The sequence below is a fragment of the Oryctolagus cuniculus genome, chromosome 1 (assembly GCF_964237555.1).
Source record: "Oryctolagus cuniculus chromosome 1, mOryCun1.1, whole genome shotgun sequence".
Taxonomy (NCBI): Eukaryota; Metazoa; Chordata; class Mammalia; order Lagomorpha; family Leporidae; genus Oryctolagus; species Oryctolagus cuniculus.
The window spans coordinates 217,101,718-217,124,435 of record NC_091432.1 but is presented as its reverse complement, the minus strand read 5'-3'; the positions used below and the strand labels follow the sequence as shown (position 1 = coordinate 217,124,435).

The following is a 22,718-nucleotide window of genomic DNA, read 5'->3' as shown; positions in this document are numbered from 1 at the left end:
CAGAGAATGTGGGTCAGGTCAGCTCCCAGGCAAAGCAGGGAGTGAGGGCCTTGGTGTGGGTGTAGACCAGGCCCCCTGGAAGCCAGTCCACAAGCAGTTCCCTAGACAAAAAATATCTCTAGGGCTGGGAGCTGCCAGCCAGAGCCTGATACCAACAGCTCCCAAGTCAATGGGGGCCTGCTATGGGCAGAGGGAGAACCGATCTTTCTAGCTCTCCCGGCTGAGAGAGGGGTTGGAGGGAAGAACGCCATCGTGTTTCAGAAAACCACAGTCCGAAGTGTCTGCTGCCGGTTTCTTGTGCCGCTGAGGGTGGAGACCAGAGGAGGTGGTTGCTTTCCCGTAAAAAGCAACTGGGTCGCTCTCTGACCTTTCCACAAGCAGACCCCAGTGCCAAGAGTGGGCCAGCAGATCTATGGAAGAAAGTAAGCGAAATGGAAAGCTGGCAGTGACACAAGAGAAAGCGCTGGAGGGACTGAGAAAGCCCAGGAGATGAGCCTCAGGGAGCCAGGAGACGAAGGTCAGGGGGACACACCCCGGGACATGCTCTCTGCGCCTGCACCGGGGTGGGTGGACGGATGCTTTGACGCGTGACAGCCGACCCCCTCCTGGCCCGCCGGCCCTGCATCACTGTGAACGCTCACTGCACTCTGCTCCCCGGCACAGCCTTGTACTGCCAGCACTTTGCGAGAAGGATGGAATGGGGGCAGCGCTCAGCATGGCTCAGGGCCTCAGAAAGAAGTGCAGGAGCGGAGGGGGCGGGGAGGAGCCGCAGGCTGCAAGGGGCTGACCCAGGAAAGCCCCGCGGGGCGGGCAAGCGGGGCGAGGAGCAGGGCACCAATGCTGCATACATCCCCGTCTTCCTTCAAACTCCCCAAGTGCTCGGACCTTCTGAGAGCTAACCAGGAGCCATGTGGTCCTGGAGTGCGTCTGGCGTCCCACCGTGTGCAGCAAGCCCCCGCCAAGGGCTGGGCAGAGTCTAGAGACAGCTTCCTGGAACAGATGTGCCCCTCTGCCTTGTTCTCAGACTCCACCACTCACCAAACCCTCTCCTCTTTCCTCTGACACTAGCCATGAAGGCTGTTCTCTCCATTCTCCAGACACCAAGACTGAGGCCCAGGGTGGGAAAATATCTTGTTCAAGGCACACAGTGAATAAAGCTCAGGTTTGAAGGCAGGCAGCTGCCTCCAAAGCCTGTGTCGGTGACCACAGCCTCACCCTCCCGCCCGGCTGCAGGTTGACTCCTCTGCACTTCCGCAAGGCTCTGCTCTCCAGAGGGGAACGTGGCTCCCCCCCACCCACCCCTGCCACCGCCCCGGCCGCCCGCACTGACTGAGATCTGAGGAAGCACTCAGAGAAGGTCTCAGATTTAACTGCAAGCATTCCCGTAGCTGGGTGGGACCTTAGCAGCTAAGTTTCCAAGACTGGGCCCCTGGCTCCCCAGGGCGAGTCCAGCGCCCAGGAATCAAGCGGACATTTCTAGGCCATTTCTGAGACCACAGACAGTCAGCAAGACACCATGTGGGTGTGATGCTGCCACCTGGGAGACAAAAACACAAAGAGTAGCAAAGCCAGCAGGCGGCAGAGGCAGGAAGAGACCACAATGGGCCGGGCTGACCAGAGGGGTCCCAATGTCACTAACGCCAGCTCTCTGCCTATTCCCATTCCACTGCCCACAGGCCTGCTGAGGCTAAGGGCGAGCCGGGCAGGAGGAGGGCAGGCAGAACTTGAGTGGCTGCTGGCGGGAGCCCAGGGGGAGGGGTGTAACCTCCTGCCCATCTCACCCCCCTCCTGGGCTGGCCCAGGTCTTCTTGTAATCATTCATTCATTCACCCAACAAATGTTCGTGGGGCATCCATGATGGTCCATGTCCCATGGCAGGCCCTGATCATGTGCATGGCCCGAGGGGCTAAGCACCCTTCAGGCAAGTTGCACGATGGAGTCCTTGGTCCCTGGGGTGGGGCAGATTCCTCCTCCCAGGGACCATCAGGCAAGGTCAGTGGCACCTTTGCTAACCATGGCATTCATGTTGATTTCAAAGAGACAAACAAGAAACCTAGGAGTTTCCTGCCATAAGCAATGTTAATGAGAGGCCATCCTGTCCACAGGAGCTCCCCAACTTCAAGTTTTGGGTCTGGGGGTTCTAGAAGAGGAAAATCTAACCAAGTCCCAGACCAGGCCTGAGGGGTGGAGGCAGGAAGGTATACTCACGGTCTAGCTCCTCACAGCACCCCAACCCTGGGAGGGTCCTGTCTGGGAGGTGTCAGAGCTGGAGGGGTGGAGCTGGCCCCACCCTTACTTCCCCTGTCAGAGAAGCTGAGGCTCTGAGAGCGGAAAGGGCACGGCGGGGGGGGGGGGGGGGGGGGGCGGTGGGCGGGTACTCCAAGTGTGCATTAGCAGCAAAGCCAAGGCCAGACCCCCGCACCACTGTTATTGCCTCCAGGTCTGGCACTGCCCTCTTTCCATCCCCAGCCTCCACCTAAAACGCAACCTTCTCTTCCCTCCCTCCTTTTAGCAGCAAAGAGGGTCCTAGGCTCGGGCCCCAGACCAGCCAGGTGTAGCACAGAGCAAGGGTCCAGGTCTCAGAGCACGCTGGGGGACCAGGGAGAGGGGAGTGCAGGAGAAAGCCGGGTGCCAGAAAGCGGCAGGCAAGCAGCGGGAGGCCAAGGGCAGAGCTGCCAGAAGTCCAGCCTGCTCCCCCCTGGCTGGCCCAAGGGAGCTCCCTGGCATGGCAGCTCAGAGGCCTACTCGTCCTCACTGCCCCTCGGGGGCCGCCCTGGAGAAAGCCAGAGGCGGAGAAGGGAAAGTCCGTGCCTTCCTGTGCCGAGGCGCCCGGAGAGCGGTTCTCACACTGACAGCTTCCAGGGGAGGAGCGGCCGGGCCCTGTGTGCAGGACGGCTTTGCAAGCACTCAGGAAGTTTTCCCGGAGCAAAACCCGCCCAAACGGAATTCTTTTGCTGGGTCACATTTTCCTCCCTGCCCCTGTCCCCCGTGCTCAGACAGGTCTGTTGTTGTTTTTATAATCTGGGAGAGGAAATCGAGCCCTTCACAGCGGAGAGCTCAGGCGCCAAACCAAACCGCCCGACAGATACTCCCAGCTGCTTCCCGGCTGGCTGGCCCAGCGGAGGCGGCGCAGTGCAAAGGCGGGTTAGAAATTCACTCCACACTCCCACTGGCTCCTGCTCGCTAGCTCTGGCAGGGCCACGCAGCTGCGGGTAGAAGAGGCCGTGGTTTCCGATGGCAGAGATGTGTGGCGAGTGGGGGCGGCAACAAGCACTTATTGGCCACCTGTTGTGGGCCAGGCGCTTTGCATATATGACCTCATTTAATCTTCACAACTTTCTAAGATGCTATTATTATCCCCACTCACACAGGAGGAAACAGAGAGGCTGAGGAACTTGTCCAAGGTCAAGCTGGTAGCGAGGGGCAGGGCTGAGACACTCAGGACACGGCACTGAGTGCAAAGCTCTTCCCACCCCCTCACTCGCTAGGGCAGAAACGTCCCTGGGAAGCTCGGGGCGCAGCAGAGGTCTTGCCGGGGGAGAACGGACACCAGCACCGTGCTGCCTGCTGCCGCCGCGGCGGGACACCTCCTACCTTCCTGCAGCTTCACGCTCTGGAGGTACAGGGGGTTCCTCAGGACGTTGCAGCGGCCAGGCTCGTCCTCCTTCGTGAAGAGCAGCAGGTCCGAGTAGGCGAACAGGGTTACCTGCACCGGAAGAAGGCAAACAGGCTGCTCCGCTGTCCCCTGGGCATGGGAGCCCCAGCCTCCCTTGGAGCTCCGGGCAATGCAACCTTGGCAGCTGGGGCAGAGCGAGGAGCAACTCAGGCCTGCACAGAGAGCTGCCTGCAGAGGAGACAGCCCCTCCACCTGCCGCTCTCCTACACTTCCACTCCTCGAAGCAGGAGAAAAGGAACAGGGGACAAAGAAGGGCTGTCACCCTCCATGGCAGACAGCCTGGGCAGGTCTCTCTAGAGCCCGAGGCCCCCAACCCACCTCTTTGACCAAACGACCACCCTAGACTCTCCCGCCAGGTCCCTGGGTCCTTCCCAAGCTCCTTGCACAAGCCCTTTGGAGACTCAAGTGAAGCATTGTGTACTGTGAGGTTCTATTTCCAAAGTCCTTACAGAAAATGCTAACTGCATTAATCATAAATCAGTTTGAGAAAAAGCCAGTTCCTTATGCGCCAATACAGATACGTACATGACTTTTATCTCTTTTATGTATCTGCTGCTCCAAAAACAAAGGAGAGGACTATTTTTAGACACTATAGGTAAACCAACAGGCATGCTCAGCATATTTTGATGCTAAAAAAAAAATCCACTTGATCCTCTAATGCCAGTGAAGATTACACTGGTCTTTGTTGTGTAAATCCTGCAGTGGCCTTTCAGCAAAAAGCAATAAAATCCAATTTTAGAGTCTCCAAAGAAAACAAAGTATTAATTATGTGAACTCCCCTTTGAGGTGTCAAAACCTGACATTTCGCTGTTCTGTCTGTCGCTTGTTTCGTAGAAAGAATCAGCCAGAGTACTTGGGATGTACTGAGGGGCACAGTGAGAGTGTGCTGGATTGTTGTTGAAATTTAAGGAGTCAACATGGTGCATTTAAGCTATCAAGTCCACACCATGCACTCCTAAGACTCCATCCTCCAAGGATGGAGGATACGTAAACACCAGGATACGTAAACACCGGATACGTAAACAGCAATCTACAAGGATGTTCTCACCAATAATGCAAACGCCCAGCAAGAGAGGATGGAGGAAACAAGCCATGTTATGTTCATGTGGCAGAACTGACGTGACCATGCAAAGCACAAAGTACGGCTGTGTGGGCAGAAATAAAAATCTATCATAAGCCAAAATAGCACAGTGGGCAGAAATACCGAAAGTATGATCCACTTTTTGTAAAACTATAGATCTCTCTCCATTTTTATTTAACTTTTTATTAATTTTAATTTGAAAGGCAGAGAGACAGAGATAGGCAGGGAGAGAGCTTCCATCTTGTTTCATTCCCCCAAATACCCGCAATAGCCAGGGCTGTGCCAGGCCAGTCAGGAGGCCAGAACTCAATCTGGGTTGCCCATGTGCGTAGCCAGTACCCAAGTGCTTGAGCCATCACGTGCTGCCTCCCAGGATGCATGAGCAGGAAGCTGGACTCAGGCCGGAGCCAGGATTTGAACCCAGCACTCCAAGTGGGACGCAGGCATCTCAAGTGGCATCTTGGTCTCAGCACCGAGCGCACACACCTACAGATCTTTTCAGCACTTAGAATACTCACCATATTCCTTACACCAGGGCAGTGGGACTTGACTTCATATATTTCTGCTTAATTCGCATTATTTCACAATAAGACTCTGGTGTTTTGTTTTTTGGGTTTTTTTTGTTTGTTTGTTTGTTTGTTTTTGACAGGCAGAGTGGATAGTGAGAGAGAGAGAGACATAAAGAAAGGTCTTCCTTTGCCGTTGGTTCACCCTCCAATGGCCGCTGTGGCCGGCGCACCGCGCTGATCCGAAGGCAGGAGCCAGGTGCTTCTCCTGGTCTTCCCTGGGGTGCAGGGCCCAAGCACTTGGGCCATCCTCCACTGCACTCCCGGGCCACAGCAGAGAGCTGGCCTGGAAGAGGGGCAACCGGGACAGAATCCGGCGCCCCGACCAGGACTAGAACCCGGTGTGCCGGCGCCACTAGGTGGAGGATTAGCCTAGTGAGCCGCGGCGCCGGCCTCTGTTATTTTTATAATTTGAAAATATCTTGTATCCCAAGAATCTCTTGGCTTTTTGAAAGTAGCATAAACACAGGAAAATGAGGGGATATGGGCCACACAGACAATAGGGGACCAGATGTCCTCAAACAGGAGACTGGCAGCAGCTCTGGCTTCTCCAGGGGGCCCAAACATGGAGGCTAAAGAGCTCTGGGAAGGAAGAGATCTTGGGGGTGAGTTACTTCCTGCTCAGTGGATCCTCATTTAAATAACATCATTGCCCTCATTTACGTGTGAGGACCCTACAGATCAGAGAGGTTAAGTGACCTGTCCATAGCCACACAGCCAGGTCTGGCTGACCCTATAGTTGTCCTATCCCTGAATGTAAAAGAATCCAAACAGGGATTCCAAAAAGAAGAGGGACAAAGGAGGCCGAATAATAATAAAGTAGTTAAAGGAAGGGGGAAAAACAAAGAGTTCACGAGGATTTGAGGGGTTGGTTGTCTGAAGCAAGGACCTCAAAGTGCAAGGTGACAGAAAGAAGACTCAAAACTAGCTGCAAACCCTCAGGCTCCCCCAACTCAAGGGCAATCTGGCAGTCACCTCCTGGCCCATAGGAAAGCCCACAGAGGAAGGGCTGGAGGAGACAACCTGGGGAGACAAAAGATGGCCCAGGCCCAGGGAAGGCTGCATGGAAGGCAAGGGGGTGGGGGGGAGGGGGGAGTCAGGGCAAGGTGAGAAAAGCCCCAGGCCACTGCTGGGGCTGAGTCCCAGAGCTGAGAATATGGTCTAGACAGGAAGTGATTAAGGCATGAATGAAAAATTTCCCCAAAGGTCAGGTCAGGAAAAAGGCAGAGCTGGCACACGGCTTGAGGCAAGGCAGAGAGCGAGCGTGCCTGGGGAGGACACGTGGCCCCTCCCATGTCACCGGCATCCTGCTGGATCTCCCTGGAACGGGCACCTGCTGGCTTCCCCCACAGGCCATGGAGTCACCAGGTGTCTTCTCCAAGGACACATCTGTTCTCCCAAAGGGTCAGGGATTGAGGGGACCATTTGGGTACTGGAATCCTTACAACTTGGAGGGTGACTTCTCCCAAGTGGCCCTAACCATACTTTCTCCCGGGAATATGGCCTAAGGGCAGGGTTTGCAGAAAAGACCTTGGTGCCTTGGTTAATGGTAAACTGAATGAGTCAGAGTGTAAAGTGAGGGTGTGTCTGGTGCTTCATAGTATTCCTGGAACCTAGCACCAGCCTGGCCTCTGCAGCACACGTGCAGTAACTATGGTTTGAACGCTTCAGTGAGGCTGCTCCAAAGTGCTGGTCTGATCTCAGGACACTCAAGCATGTGATTTTTAGCACGGGGTATGATGGGGCAGGGGGGGACAGTTCATGGTGTGGGACTGGATCCGCTCACAGACATTAGCAAATCTGAGCCTGCCCAGAGAGGAGATGGGACAAAGAAGCAAGAGGAAAGAACATTCCAGAAATACAGACATTAATTCTGCGTAGAGGCTTTCTACAATTTAGTGCTCTCCATCGCCCCGAGGAGAACTGACCAGGAAATCTGTAGCTGGAAAGTTATAGGGAAGCAATTGGAAGAAGTGATTCCTGAGAGCCTGACCAACACTGGGGCTCTATGAATTTATCCAAATCTTTCTGGAGTTGGTTTGTATTTTTGGCTTAATAACATGATAGGGCACCGATGAGCCACATAGTTGGTTGCCATCACAATGCAGGAGAAAGGAATGTATTTATTTTACTTTCTTCAAATCGCTTCCTTCAATCTTCAAGGGGTGGGTGGATGTTCTTAGTTTTAAGGCTCCAAAGATGCACAAGGCAAAGATTTTTCTGGATGGCTTCAGCTTGGGCTTGCTGGTTTGTTTTTAAACAATCGTGCCAGAGGCAGCGTGGGATCACAGGAAACAGTGCTGAGCCAGAGACTGAAGAACTAATTCCTGGCTCCAGCCCTCCCCAACCTTGAAGCCCTTGGGTCCTAGTGAATCTCACCCAAGCCTCAGTTTCCTCATCATGCCTCCCATGGGGGTGCCCCCACCTCACTGGGATTCAGTTTGTGAAATGGACACAGAGTGAGGACACGCAGGAAAGTGCCCAACATATGCAAAGTAGGGGCCCGCTCTGCCGCACAGTGGGTTAAGCTGCCACTAGCCACACCAGCAACCTGTATCCGAGTGCTCATTCGAGTTTCAGCTGCTCTACTTGCAATCCAGCTCCCTGTAAATGCTCCTGCCCGAAAAAGCAGCTAAAGATGGTCCCAGTCCTTGGGCCCCTGCCACCTATGTGGGAGATCCAAATGGAGTTCCAGGCTTCTGGCTTCAGCCTGGCTCAGCCCTGGCTATTGCAGTCATTTGGAGAGTGAATCCTACACAGTGAAGATCCCTCTCTCTCTCTCTCTCTCTCTCTCTCTCTCTCTGATTCTACCTTTCAAGTGAACAAAGAAGTCTTAAACAAAAAATGTGCAGCTTTAATGCTGAGCAAAATTTAAAAGAACAAATCTAGACATATGTATAAGGGTATGTAAAAATGGAATTAAAAGATAAGTTTATGTTGAAGCAAGTTTTGAAATCCATGCATAGTTTTTGCATAATATGCATTTTCTATGAACCTTTTGAAGAGTTTCTCAGACGCATAGATTCCAAAACATTTCAACAGCATAACACACATATTTTTTTACAAAAAACTTTTTGTTTTATTTGAAAGAGTTATAGAGAGAGAAATCTTCCATCTGCTGGTTCACTCTCCAAATGGCCCTAATGGTTGGAACTGGGCCTGTTCAAAGCCAAGAGCCAGGAGCTTCTTCCAGGTCTTGGGCCATCTCCTACTGCTTTTCCCAGGCCATTAGCAGGGAGCTGGATCAAAAGTGGAACAGCCGGCACTCAAACCAGCATCCATATGGGATGCCAACTCCACAGGCAACAGCTTTATGTGCTACCCATGGTGCCAGTCCCCACACTTACCTTTTAATTCCATTTTCTGTGAACTTTCTTTGTGTGATTTCATTGTATTGTTTTTATTTTTTTCTAAGATTTATTTTATTTATTATTTGAAAGACAGAGCTAGAGAGAGAGAGAGATCCTCCATCTGCTTGTTCACTCCCCAAATGGGCCCAGACAGAAGCCAAGAACCAGGAGCTTCTTCTGGGTCTCCTACATTGGTGCAGAGACCCAAACACTTGGGCTATCTTCTGCTGCTTTCCCAGGTGCATTAGCAAGGAGCCGACTGGGAAGTGGAGCAGCCAGGACCCATACCAACGCCCACACGGGGTGCCGGAGGAGTCACAGGCATGGGCTTTACCCACAATGCCACAGTGCTGTCCCTTTCCATGAACTTTTTAAAGTGCTCCTCTCTATGTTTTTGGGTGGCTCCCCTTCTTTGGGCCCTGATGAATTTCCACCATACCTTCTGACTCCTGACACAATCACAGGCACATTCACCAACACCGCTCCAAGGCAGTGCTTGCTGGTCAAACCTAACCTCGTACCCGATGAAGTTTTACTTCCAGCAAGGCAATTCAGAAGATACGCTCTCAGAGGAGAGATCCAGAAATACAGTAAGCAATACCAGTGTGGTGGAAATGAGCACGCAGCCTCCTCAGGGAGCTCCCTCGCCAAAGCCAATGCCCATTTGGAACATAGGAGCTCTGGTCTGCTTGATTAAACAACAAAACGAAGCAAAGCCAGCTGCCTGCCTTAGCCACAGTCACAGTGCCCCAAAATGCTGAGGCTGTTAGATCAGCCCACCTCAGATTCGGCCCTTGCTGCCTCGAATACACAATACATACCCACTGTTCAGATGGGAAGACAGAGGAAGAGGGGTAGAAGTCACAAGAGGACAGCAGCAGAGCTGGGGCTGGATACGTGCTTCCTGCTTCCCCGTTTCCTGAACTTTCCACTGCCTCCAGCTGCTCCTCAACTTGGTGCAGGCAGTCTGGCATCAGGACATGATTGGCAGAAGCTTTAAAACCTCCAGAGAGCCTGGCCAGATCCCAGGCCTCCCATTTGCCTTCCCAAACAGTTGGAAGTTCAGGGGCTGAGCTGATACCCAGGTACTCTGGGGACTGAAAGTGAGGTTCTCCCAACCAGCAGGAAGCAGGCCCAGGGCCCAGGACCTGCGCCCACCCCCTCCCCCACCCCCAAGCTCTGCTGGCACAGCCAGGATATACACAGACTGATCTCTCAGCACAGGATTTGGGATCTGGGTTAATACAGACTCAGAAAACTCGAGTAACCGATGCTTCCCTAAAACATCTCTCCGGCTAACTGCTTTAATCTTCTCACCCGCAAAGCCGCTCATCACAGCGGGGCACAAGTGCCGTCTCTTTTGCTCCTTACAGGAAGCCGGGACCGACAAGGGGATGCCTGCAGGGGCTGGGGAAATGACCAAGCCAGCCAAGATGGCCTAAACAGCTCTGAGAGGAGCTGAGCTCCCCATCATGGGAAATGTGAAAGAAAAAGCAGGCTAGCCATTTGGTAAGGAGGCAGGGAGGGGGAGGGGGCTGGCACACTTGCCAGGTCTCCTCTAGCCTGAGACTGTACGCTTCCAAGACCCTCAGGAAGACAGACAGGTGAGGGCCAGAGGTCAACCAGCGATGGCAGCAGGACGGCCTCCCTGGGCACAGCGCATGCAAGTCTTACCTGGGCAGCCTTGTTCCTCCCCTCGTACAGCAGCAGCTCCTCTGAGAGCAGGAGGGTCCGGGCAGGGTTGCAGAGATCGAGCGGCTGCAAACAGAGCAAGGCCTGAGCTGAGTGAGTTCAAAGGGCCAGTGAGGCTCAGGCGGGCGTGGGTGGCGGCCTGACAGAGAGGGAACTGCCAGCCACCAGCCCACTGAACCCACACGCCCCCTCAAGCGCAAACTGGAAACAGAAAGACATGCTCCTGTCCTGTGTGGAACTGTGGCTGCCACCTTCCCCACCAGCCCTCCTCACGTGACAGCCACGCTTTCTGGCAGGAAGTCACCCGCTTAGGCCCTCTGCAGCCCTGCTCTCCTCCTCCAGCTCCCAGCCCCCCCAGTCCCCAATCATCCCATTCTTGCCCCTCAGGAAGGCACCTGGTGCCAGACCCTGCAGCAATCCTGAGAGCTACAGGCCAAGAGATTCGGTCACTTGAGTCCCTCCCGGGCCGGGCCAGGCCCTGCTCTGCATTCATTCCACACTTCAGCCAAGTGACTTCCTTTTCAGCCTTCAGTTCCCAAGGGACCGATTCTCCCCCACACCTCTCACCTCACCCATCAGCCTGCCCCACTCAGCCCAGGAGAGAGCTCCACAAGTCCTAGGTTACCCAGCAGGCCTTGCTCTCCCCAGCAGGACAGGTCCTCGTGGACATCTATTTATAACATGGCTTGAAAGTGCTTGAAGAAAGATAATGAAACAAACAGCGACTACACACACAACCTAGATGAATCTTCTAAATCATACGAAGCAAAAGAAGCAGGAGCCAAACGAACGGACGCAGGATGGCTCTATTAAATAACATTTAGAAAGAGGCCGACCAAATGTGTTAGAGAACGGCACATAGATGGAAAACTAGAGAAAAGCGAGCAAATGCTGACAGTAGGGCCAGGCTGGTGGGTGAGCCTGGTAGGAAGGGTGCTGCATGAGCGGCAGAGACACACAGGCTTTGAAAACGGTAGCCATGGTCTAGTTCTTCATCTTAGTGGATATTTGTCCTGGGGTTATTTTCTAGACCACACATTTAAGTATTATGCCATCTTTAGTTTACATATTTCACAATTTAAAAATTATAACTTTTGAAAACTAATTTTAATTGCTTATAAAAAGTCAAAAACAAAATAAAATAATAACTTTCCTGTGATACCCACGACCTTTGTGTCATCCTATGAAAGAAAAAAATACCCAGAGAAAGGCAGAAGCCAGGCCCTCTGGATAGAGAGCTGTGTGGGAGAGGCATTTGCGTGCCAATGATGCAGCCGCCCTAACACAGCGTTGAGTTGCAGGTGCACTGCACAGCAGCAGGCCCAGCGTGGGGAGCTGGGGCTACCAGAGAAGGCAGGCATGGTCAGAAATGAGCTGTTGGGGCTGTGTCCCCTCTATGGTGCTGAAAAGAGGATAAACTAATAGAAGAATCTTCCTGGGAAGCCTGTTGCCAAGTGTGTAAAAGGCCTTTAAAAATGATTGTGACTATGACCCAGTCAAGTGGCTCCAGGAATACTCTTCCAAGGAAAATTATGAGAGAGGCCATTCACACACAAGGATTTGCCTCACAGAACTGTTCACAACAGACAAAGCGTAGATACTCAGAAGTATCTGCATGGAGAACTGGCGAAATAAACACGCATACCCTGTGATGGAAGAGTGTGCAGAAAATACAAAACAGGCTCAAGGAACGGTTAACAACATGGGAAAGGCTCGTGCTGCCACTTGTGTATTGAAACAATACAAAATCCAGTCTGATTCTCCTGATGTGTATATGCACACAGGAGACACCTGGACGTCCCCATTGGTTTTATCAGGACGGAGTAACAAAGAGCGGGAGAGGGAAACAGGGAGGAGGAGAGAGAAGAAGAAAGCCCTGAACGGCTCTCAGGCCACCAGCGAACATCAGCCTTGCAGGTTTGCTGAGCCCAAGGAGACCGTCAGAGGCCAGACCTCCAGGTTCTTCCTCAGCCATCTCCAAGCAAGAGACCACCAGAGCCAGGAGCAGGAGCCCCGGCAAGCAGGCCCGTGACGTTGGCCCAAGCAGTGGTAGCGCGCCTGCCCTGTGCCCAGCACAGCAGAGTGCAAGGGACAGCAGGAGGACCCCTTACCGCTGGGCTCACGTCCCTCACGTTTCCCTCTGCTCCCTCAGTGAAACCCCCAGGACCCTGAGCGTCTGAAGCTACTTCTCCTCCCCAGGGGGCGCCTCAGTCCCAGCGTGAGGCCGGGGCTGAGGCAGCTCCTCCAGAGGGAAGCTTGGGGCCAGCCACAGGCTCACCTGAACAAAGACGGGGAACACCAGCACCTTGGGGGCCAGGGTGACGTAGGTGCCGTAGCTGGAGTGCGGGGCATGCGGCCTCAGGACCGGGCAGTTCTGGTAGTTCCCGTGGCCCTTCATGGTCTGCACCGTCTTCATCAGCCGGGACTTCTTCCCCAGGCCTGTGGAGGACTTCCCTTTACTGGGAGTGCCTGATTCTGGGGGGCAGAGATGGGGAGCATGAGCACTTCCTTCACCCTGCCAGACATCCCCTTCGCAGGAGCAGGGAAAGCAGACGCATCCAGTCAGCGCCTGTTTCCTCAGCATCTGCTTCATGCGAGGCCCTGGGAAAAGCACTGAAGCTACAGGTAGGCTCCAGACAGATTTCAGGCCTCGAGGAATTCCTTCACACTCTAGTGAGAAACATGGGCACGTCAACAGGCAACTCCAGCACTGGGAGAGAGCCGGGACCCACCGACTGCGACAGAGGCAGCAATGACCCAGGCTGGGAGTCAGACCTCTACGTTTGGCCTCACTCTCACAAACCAAGATCGCTCAGGTTCTGAAAACTCAAAAGGTCTTACCTCTCAAGGCCCACAGTCCCCCATAGAATAGTGGGTCGCAGAGGAGTACCAACTGGCCCTGAGCCAGGGCACATGCTCACCCCTTGTACGATCCCCACGACTCCCTGCACATTTGGCTCTGCTGCCTAGGCCCATGGACCAGGCTCTGCAGTGGGAACAGAGAGAGCGAGGCATTGGAGTCTGTCCTGTACCAGCAAAGGGAGCTGGAGCCACCTGGCTCACCCTGGTCAGCCCAGAGTAAGGAGTGGCACTCGCTGCCCTAGTTCCCAGTCAAGAGCACTGGCTTTGAAGCCGGATGGCTGCACTGAAATCCTGTTTCCCCCTTGTAGCCATGTGACCTTGGAATAACAGTGCCACGCTCACTGGGGTGCTGTGGGGAGTAAATGAGGTGCTCCAAGTAAAGTCCTTAGAACCACAGTGCCTGGGACCTCCTAAATGTGCAGTAAAACTTAGCTGCTAACTTGTGGTTGTGATTCCTTCACTTGGAAAAGCACGTTGGGAAATCAGGTGCCCCACAGGACTCCAGGGTTCATGGCGTCCAGAAAGGTACTTCAGCTTGGCCACCAGCTCAAAATGAGTCAAAACACACAAGGGAGGAAGGGAGAGAGAAACAAGGCCACCCTCAGGAAAGAGAGCCAAAGGCTGCCATGGTATGGGAGTGGGGTGAAGTGGGGGGTCCCTCCTCAAGGGAATTTCTGGACACACAGCTGAACAAGAGGGCCATATCACAGCCCACCAGATGGCCAGAGGAGGCAAACACAGCAGCTGGAGCCAAGAATTCTTGGACACAAGCAGGTAGGAGGCCAACCCCAGAGGACTGGACTCTGCACACACATGGGCCCCTTCCAGAGGGATTCCTGCTACCAGACGGGCAACCAACAAGGCCTCCCTGGCCTGGGTGCCCAGCCTGAGTCCCAGCTCCTGGGCCTCCTTCTGCCACCCCCAGCCCAGGCAGCCAGCAGGTAAACAGGTGGCCCTGTGCATCATACATCTCAGGGGAGCCCCCCGCCCACGCAAAGTCTATGGCCCTGAGAGGAAAATTCAACTCAGAAGGTTTCACACTTGCTTCCTCCCACCACCTTGTGCCCATTCTTACTGAAAAGATAAGAAAAACAAGTTGACTGCCCCCACTAAGTGACCACTGAACACAGTCAAATCTGGGGGCAGTGTTCAAACCATGATCACTCAAACCACTTCCTGCCTCTTCTGCAAGTCGCTCAGAGAGGAGGAGCAAGAGCCCACGGCGTAAGGAGGTGCAGAAGTAAGGAAGGGGTTGCACAGCTCCTCGTCTGGGCAGGCCCAGAGGGGCTCCTCTACAGAGAGAACCCATCCTGAGTGTCAAGCTCCGCCCTGGATGGGGGTGGGAAATGGCACCTGAACTTGCGCATGCTGGCTTCCCAAGCCAGAGTCTGGCTCTGCAACCCCGAGCAGGCTGCTAGCCCTGCTGAGTTGCAGTTTTCTCCACTGCCAACTGGACCAGATATGGATATTGACTCCCCGGGCCGGCAGGAGGCTCGCACAGGAGACCTGATGGGAAAGAGCTGGTAAAGTGGGCCCGAGTGTGAATGGGTAAGAGATGATCACAAATCCTGTGTCACTGAATAATCGACTCCTCAGGGCTAGTGAAGGCAGAGGCAGAGTTTCTGTTGTGCCTCAAACCGTGCTACGACGGGAGCCACAGGGGGGGCCTGGAACTTGACAGACCGATTTAACAGGGACACACCTCGAACACAGAAGGGAAAACATGCAAGACTGACCAGCAGGGGACTCAGGCAAAACAGGCCAAAGCTAAAGAAACGGACCATTGGCAAGTGTCAAAGCCTGGGCCTTAGGTCCCCAGTCCTAGACTTTTAAGAATTTCTTTCTTCCCTGCCCCAGCCCAACTGCCCAGGGCTATCAGAGAATCCTCACCTGCGGCCTTGAGAGTCACATAACTCAGACTTGAGTAAGGAAAGGTCTGTCTAACCCATAATCTAAACAAGGAAACTGAGGCCTGGAGTGGTTGATGACCTGCCCAGGGTCATTTGGCCAGTAAACGATACAAGGCAGGATCAACCCAACCCATGTGGCAGTCATGCCCTGATGCCCCATCTCCACAAACCCCAGGCAAGGTATAGCAAGTGGGCATGGCCCTCCCAACCTGGTTTTGAAGTATGTTTTTCTTAGAGCAATCTAGGTTGCAACCCAGTTACTGAGCTCTGTGGAGGCAAACTCTTACTTTCCACTTGTGACTTCTTGGAATGTCTGGTCCAAACTCTTTGACACCCTCTTTTAACACCTGCTTCACTGACCAAACACAGTAAGGACAACGGCTTCTCCCCCAGCTTCCAAGGTGAGCCCCAGCAGCCATGCCCCCCTGAGGCTAGGCCACCTTCACAGAGCAGGGGACAATGCCAAGGGCACCAGCAACCCTGGGGAACTTACGAACCACAGCCGGGCAGGCACCCATGGCCTGGGAAGGATACCAGACTCTATTCCACTTGGGATAGCTCCACCCTTCCTTCTGAAAGGCAATCTCCTACAGGGGCACTGAGAACTCGCCCTCTGGTGACAGTCTTAATCTCTAGACATCCCCAAGTGTGTCTAAGGGCAACTTTGTGCCATGACTTTCACCCCTGCCTCTGAACCCCAGGACTGGGAGCTATGAAGAAGGCTTAAACCCTGGAACAGCAAAGATGTCCTTGGACGTCAAAGGATTATTATAATGAATACATGAGGTGAGATCAAGATATCAATGCAATGATTCAAAAAGTCCCATTGTTACTGACATCATCGTCTTTTCCTTACTTGTCCCTCTCCCCACAGCCTAGCTGACTGTGCCCTTCTTGGTTCACCAAGCATTATATTCTCAGGACGGGGGGGATGAAAACATAGACACAGCTCAGAGACATCCCCCAGGCAGAGGGGGAATCAATCCCCGATCACCCAGCTATGTGCAAACTGCAGGCAACACTCCCATCCCTCCTCCTTCCTCTGGGCTTCAAACCTGAAAGGCTACTAGAGTGTTTCTCCCTCAGTCAGTCACTCAACTGGAATTCTACTGAGTATATGCTGTCTACCAGGCCCTGGGTCCTGCACTGGACACACAGAAATAAGCCAGGCCCAGGCCCTGCCCTTAATGAAGTCACCACTTAGCAGTGGCACCTCCACTCTAACTTAATGTACCAACTAAAAGCTTTTTAAAAAACTCATAGTTGAATCACTGTCAGACTCATCAGCCCAGATGGAACAAAAATTCACTTCCTACAGACCAGGCCAACTGCCCCAGAGAGAAAGAAAATATCTTCCATCAGTGACCTGAGCCTCACAGGGTCTGAGCTCTCCAGCAGGTGCAAGGAGGGGCTAAAGGAGAGTCCAGCCAGCTCCACCATCAAGACTGACAGCTCAGGGGCAGGCGTTTGGTGCAAGGTGAAGACACCACTTGGGAGGCCCACATCCCATATCAGAATGCCTGGCTCCGGTCCCAGCTCTGTTACCAGTCCAGCTTCCTACTAATGTGCACCCTGAGAGGCAGCAGGGGATAGCTCAGGTGCAAGTGGCAGACCTGGGCTGAGTTCTGGGCTCCTGGCCTGCTCTGGCTGTTGCAGACATCTGGAGAGTAAAGCAGTGGACAGAAAATCTCATTCATTCTCTCTCTCTCTCTCTCTCTGCATTTCAAATAAAATGAAAATATGTAAATGAAAATTATTTGAAAGACTGAAATCTCAGGCTTCCCGAGAGAAGGAACAGGTCTGAGCCTGGCCTCCATTACTGGTCAGGATCTGAAGGGCGAAGGAGAGTCCATCAAGCAGCAGAGACAGCCACGCACTTCAAAGACCCGCGGGCTCTGTGCTGCCTCTCAGCTTACCGGCTCCCACCACAGACAGGCCCTCACTCATTCACCCTCCCAAAGGCAGCTCTGGTGGGAACTGCCGTCTCCATTTTACAGATGAAGAAACAGAGGCCCAGTGGGAGGGCGTGATTTGCTCGAAATCCTGTAGTCAGGAGTTGGATTTGAAACTGCCTCGCTCCAAATTCCATGGCTCCCTTCCACACAGGCCCCGCCCTGCTGCCCACAGCACCTGCCACAGACTGACTGCCCTGTAAAACTGAATGAAGCTCAACGGACCACCCGAGTCCCGGCACTGCCTCTCGACAATGCCGGCAAGGTCGCCTCTCTTCCGCCTCGCTTCCGACGGGAGCGAGAAGGAAGACACTGCTCTTTTCCCAACAGGAAGGAGCCTGCCAGCATGCTGAGCAGCAGTGACTGAGAGAAAGGCCTCTGGGCTCAGGAGCAGGCAGGGTCAGGGGCGGGGCAGCAGGGAGCGCACTCACCTTCTTCAGGAATGGTGTCCTCCTGGTACACGGGCCGCAGCAGCTGCAGGGAGAGACCGGAGAAGCACCTCAGCCCCAGGAGCGGGGCAGGACCTGGGCTAAGAAGTGAGCACCTCGGGCCGCCCCTGCCAGCCCACGGGGGCGGCGGCACCCAGCCCCGGTGTTAGAGTCCAGGGAGGCTTTCTGTGGCATAAAGTCCAAGGTCTGAGCAAGCGCCCAACTTCCTTGGCAGCTGCTGGGACCACAGTGCCTTCCACAGAACCCTGGAACAGTGGGGCGGAACACCTGTGCCCTAAAGGGCGCCACTGCCAGGGAAGCTGGGGAGAGGCTGGGGCCACCCTCCTCACTGCAGGGCGCCCTCAGAGCCACGCTGCGAGTCCTCCCGGGACAGGAAGAGAATTCAGACACGTCCCAGGCTTAGCTGACCTCAGGACACTTTTTCCCAGAGTGTCTCAAGGGACTAATGTTTTTGAGAACACACTGCATAGTCCCACCATGAGTCAAGCAGTCTCTGCTTTCACACCTCCGGTGACAGGCGCTCAGTGGCTCCGAGACAGCCCATTCCTCTGTGGGGAAGTGCATGCTGGTAGGAAGCTCTTCCTTCGTGTGAGTGCAATTCTTGCAGCCTGTGCTCCCCCACCCCCGCCCTGGTCCTGGAGCTGGGCCCTGAGGCCACACAGACCCATCTGCACCCTCTCCCAGGGCAGCTTCACAGGAGCCAGAGCTAGCACCTACCCATGTCCTGATGCAACACTCCCAACACCCCGCAGCCTCCCCACAACCCAATTCTGAGTCCTTGAGACTTCTTGGCCTCCCACAGTGACCCAAAGCCTTCACCTGCGATGCATCAGCTGTCCATACCTGGCTCCCAGGGTTCAGCGGGGCCAGGATGATATAGTTGGGGTCGGTGGGGGCGGTGGCACGCGACAAGGCAGGCAGGGTGTGCTGGCCCCCGCGCTTGGTCACCTCGGTGTAGCGCTCCCAGCCGCCGAGCAGCAGCCCATCAGAGCTGTCACACACCAGGTGGCAGCTATGGCGCTGCTCAGGCCGCGCCTGGGCTCCATGGGTGCAGTTCTTCTCCCGCTTGTTAGGGGGTGACTGGAGGTCATGTGCTGACTTGCAGGAGGCGCGCCGCAGGACTCCGCCATCTGGCCCTGGCTTGACCTGGGGGACCATGCGCCACACTAGGAGGATGATCTCACTGGGGCAGCTCCTGGAAGTTGGGGATGGCACAGACAATTTGAGCCTGGGGGAGACCAAAGTCAGCCAGGGCAGGACCGGGGAGGGGGGGGGCGGGGGCAGATCCAAGGAGTAGGTCCCAGTGTCAGGACAGGAAGGGATGGAAGAGGCCATTTCAAGCAGAGTCAGCAAAGCGGTCTCTTAGGTCAACTCTAACTGACGGGCAGTGGCTGAAAACGTTTAGGCCAAGTCCAGGTTGAACAGGAAAGAACACTGTGCTCAACCCATGATGCCTGTCGAGAGCAAGATGTGAGCAGGCTGCAGCATGCCAGGCACCTACATGCTGCTCTTCTCCAGTTACTCTAGAAGCCAATCAAAACTGGAATCATCCGGGTTTCATCCCAGAGAGTCAAAATTGAAAGAGTAAGTGTGCAATTGAAACATCTGCAATGTCTACACACGCTCCGAAACAATGGGCTTAGCTTATAGGTAGCAGAAATAATTAGCTCAAGTGGAAAGCGACGCCCTGAAGCCTATCATGAACCCCAGGGTCTGTTTGGAGAGCTGCTTCCCTGCGGCTCGCTCCAGGATCCAAACTGCTCTGCGTCTGAACCCTCCATTTGCAGGCCAAGAAACGGATTCCCCGAGGAGCACACTGAATTGCTCACAGCTGGGCAGAGGCAGACCCGCCAGAGCAGGGCCGGTGAGGCAGTGCGCCCAGGCTGGGGGAAGAGTTGGGGTGGGGGTGGGGAGCAGGGGAGATGTGCCATCAGCCTGAGGCCCCCGCCACCCCTGTCACCGGATCTCGTGTGCCAGCTCCACACATTTCCAGTGCTCCACAGGCCTCTCATTCAGCTGCAGCACCGTGTCCAGCTGCTGCAGCCCTGCCCGCTCCGCCGGGCCCCCTGTGGGGACAAAGCAAAACCAATCAGGGGCCCCTGAAGCCCAAGACCTCCTGAAAGGGCCTGGCATCCTTTGCTTTCACAGGGACATCAGACAAGGCCTGCCCTTTTCCTCTGTTTCCTTGTGAAAAGAGGGGCTGAACTTGGCCGCTGTCAAGGGCTTTGGAGGGAGGCACCCTGGGCCCCCTCCTCCCCCCTTCTGCTTCGTGCCACCCAGCGCCACCCGAGGCCTCCCACCTCACTGGGAACCCTACCCTGCAGCCCAGGTCACACATCTCAGTCATTCCTTCAACATCGTCCACTGAGCACTCCCCCCCACCCATCCCTGCACCAGCGCTGGGACACCCTGAGCACTGAGCCTTAGTTAGCTTCTGCCCTTAAGATGCGCACTCTGTGAGGAGGTGAAATCTTTTCTATGCAGCAAGTGGGGAAGGAATGGCTGTATTCAAGGGTCAAACAGGCTCACAGTAGGATAAACTACTAATTCAAACAGAGTTCATAAATGATTCTCATTTTCCCATGCGGTCATTACAGAAAATATAGGTTTAGTTCCTGTTCAAACAACTGGGAAACTAAATATAAAAAGCTGTTTTCATTTTGATAAAAAAAAAAAGGTGGGCATATTTTCATAAACCTCAGTTTCATCTGTGGCCACTTAAAAATATTATCTTTTCACTCTGACAGTCCAGGACGCTGTGCTCCAGCGTGGGCCTCCCTGCACTTTGTGCTCCATGTGCAACGCCCAGGGGCCTGGCAGGCAAATGGGGCAGGCAGACCCTTAGGCACTCACTTACCGGAATCCACGGCCTGCACACGGACAGGAGAGTCGCAGCAGATGGTGAAGCCGAAGCCGTCCTTCCCCCGCGGGATGGTGATCTAGGACACAACCCTCCCGGTCACTCCCAGAAGCTGCGAGGCCTGGAAGCCCACAGGCCCCACCCCAGGGCCACGTTCCTCTCCAAGGAGATCAGAGCCAAGAAAGAGCTGGCCAGCCCCCTTGCTGTCCCCAGCTAGGTCCAGGCCTCCTGAGCTCAGCTGTGGGCCAAGCAGGAAGGCTGAGAGCTCAGGAGGTAAACCCAGGCAAATGTCCAGAGGGCCTGGAACAGGGTCACCCTCCTCTGCCCCAGCAGCCCAGCCCTCTACTCTGAGTCCCCAGGAGCTGTGCCCCTCCACGATGCCCATGGACCACTGCCAGCCTCATTCCCTTCTCCTTGTGCCACACAGACCACGGGGCATTGGCCCAGGGCTGGCCTTGTGCCAAGGGTCCACAGTCACAGCCAGTTTGGTTGCTGCCCTCCCAGAGCACAAGGGAGGGAAACTAGGATGCACTCACTCAATCTCAAGCCAAGGTTCAGGGGAAGAGCCCTGGCCTCCTTGGTGCAGCCCATGACCAGGATCTCAAGGCACCCAAGATGTGCCCGATGAGGGCACAAACAGGCCTCTGGGAGGAACCTGAACTCTGACCTCACTGCGCCTGCTGGGGCCTGTGAGCACAGCAGGTCCACAACCCCTACTGACGGAAGTCCCAGCAAAGGGCCCTGCAACCCAGATATTCTTTTCAAACCAGTGGACAATGATTGAGCTCCTACTGCATGCCAACCTCTGCTGAGGAATAGGGGCAAGAGGCCTTCTGGTCCTCCAGCTTCCAGAGGGGCACGAGGGCACACAAATCTCTCCAGAGAAGCACAGCATGTGACAAGCAACAGGGCAAGACCTGGGGGCTGTGCTGTGAACCGTCCTGTGTGCTCTGACTCGGGTGCCATGCTTGGTGCGTGGTAGGAAGTCAGCCAAGTTAGCCAGGACAGCATGGTCACTTCCCACCGGCACAAGATGCCATGTGCGGCGTGTCCACTGGCTCAGGCAAGCTGCTAAGGGAGCAAAGGTCAGAAAAGGGCTTCGAGGGCCAGGGACAGGGGGCAGGGCAGGAAGGAAGAAACAAGAGACCTGCTAGAATGAGACTTAGGGCACCCTGGAGAGCCATGGCCACGGGGGTCCCAGGCAGGGTGCGGAAGAAGCCAGCTCTGCGAGTCCAGAAAAGGTCAAGAGTACGCCGGCCTTACAGGGTCAGCTCTTCGTGGCGGGCACCTGGATTTACCTGCCGGCTGTCCCACGGCTGGGCGCGAGGCAGGAGGATGGGAGCGGCCCAGGGTGACCAGGGTCTCTGGAAGCTGCTGGGGCCCCTGACGTGCTGCTTCCCACCAGCCCTGGGCCTGGATTCAAAGCGAGTTTGTAAAACAGGAAATCTGACAGACAAGGGGAAGGGGGAGGGGGCAGGAAAATACCCCATTCCCATAAGAATTCTGGGAAAACACGCAGCTAAGACAGGAAGAGAAAAAAATGGAAAGAAAGAAAGAAAAACAAAGCTGGGGTGACTGTGGCAAGCTGGAGGAAAGAACGGCCCAGCGTTGCCAGGCCGCCTGAAGCCAAGGGACATGGCCACAGCCTGGTCTGCTGCACGGGACAGCAGGTGTTTGGGGGACCTTGCAACCCACCCCTCACCCCAAGCTGAGATTCTAAAACATCTCTAGAACTCCCCAGTCCTCCCCAACAGGGCAGGAGGCCCAGCACCCTAGGCTCTAGGCTTGCCATTTTGAGTGAGGAGAGTGGCTCAGTGAGACTGTCCCTCCCTGGGGCCCTTGTCCAGGCAGGACTATGGACTGGAACTCCCAGTGCCCACAGCAGTCCTAGCCAGTGGGGGGGTGAGGAGGGGGAAGGGAGCAGTGTCAGGAAGCGAGCTCATCTCGGGGTTCAGTGGGAGGGGTGGCCCTGCATGGAGGGAGCACCATCAGCGTGGACCATGTTGACAAGGTAACAGCTCAGAGCCTGGGCAGCTCTGTGATCCTGAGGGCAGTGTGGTTTTACCGTGCCCATTTTACAGAGAAAGAAACTGAGGCCTGGCATAAGCAGCACACACTACCCCTCGGCCCCCCTCTCTGACCTCGGGCTTCAGGCCAGCAGGGGAGGGAGCAGCCCTGCCCTGACTCTGGGACCTCGGCAACTCCTGTCACAGGCTGTCTTTCCTGGGGGTGGTTCTTGCTCTTTCCTGTCCAGGGCGGGAACGGCCACTGCTGCAGGTCTCGGCCGTGCCTGGCGCTCACTCCCCTGCCTGGTCCCTGG

The 22,718-nt window shown here is 55.0% G+C and overlaps 1 protein-coding gene across 8 annotated transcripts in view; it reads right to left on the bottom strand.

Moving 5' to 3' along the window:
• RGS3 (regulator of G protein signaling 3) overlaps window positions 1–22,718 on the bottom strand; it is a 149,190-nt gene that overhangs the window by 62,692 nt on the left and 63,780 nt on the right. For 7 of the 8 annotated variants that reach the window (XM_051842799.2, XM_070066347.1, XM_008273409.4 and 4 more), the window contains 7 exons: window positions 20,396–20,477; window positions 19,499–19,604; window positions 18,382–18,733; window positions 17,521–17,563; window positions 12,644–12,840; window positions 10,348–10,431; window positions 3,595–3,706 (listed from right to left, as the gene is read on the bottom strand). In XM_051842799.2, the coding sequence (XP_051698759.2) occupies window positions 3,595–3,706; window positions 10,348–10,431; window positions 12,644–12,840; window positions 17,521–17,563; window positions 18,382–18,733; window positions 19,499–19,604; window positions 20,396–20,477 (976 nt within the window). Of the gene's footprint in view, window positions 1–3,594; window positions 3,707–10,347; window positions 10,432–12,643; window positions 12,841–17,520; window positions 17,564–18,381; window positions 18,734–19,498; window positions 19,605–20,395; window positions 20,478–21,696; window positions 21,793–22,718 lie in introns of those variants that run through there. The other variant, XM_051842812.2, reaches the window with a different exon arrangement.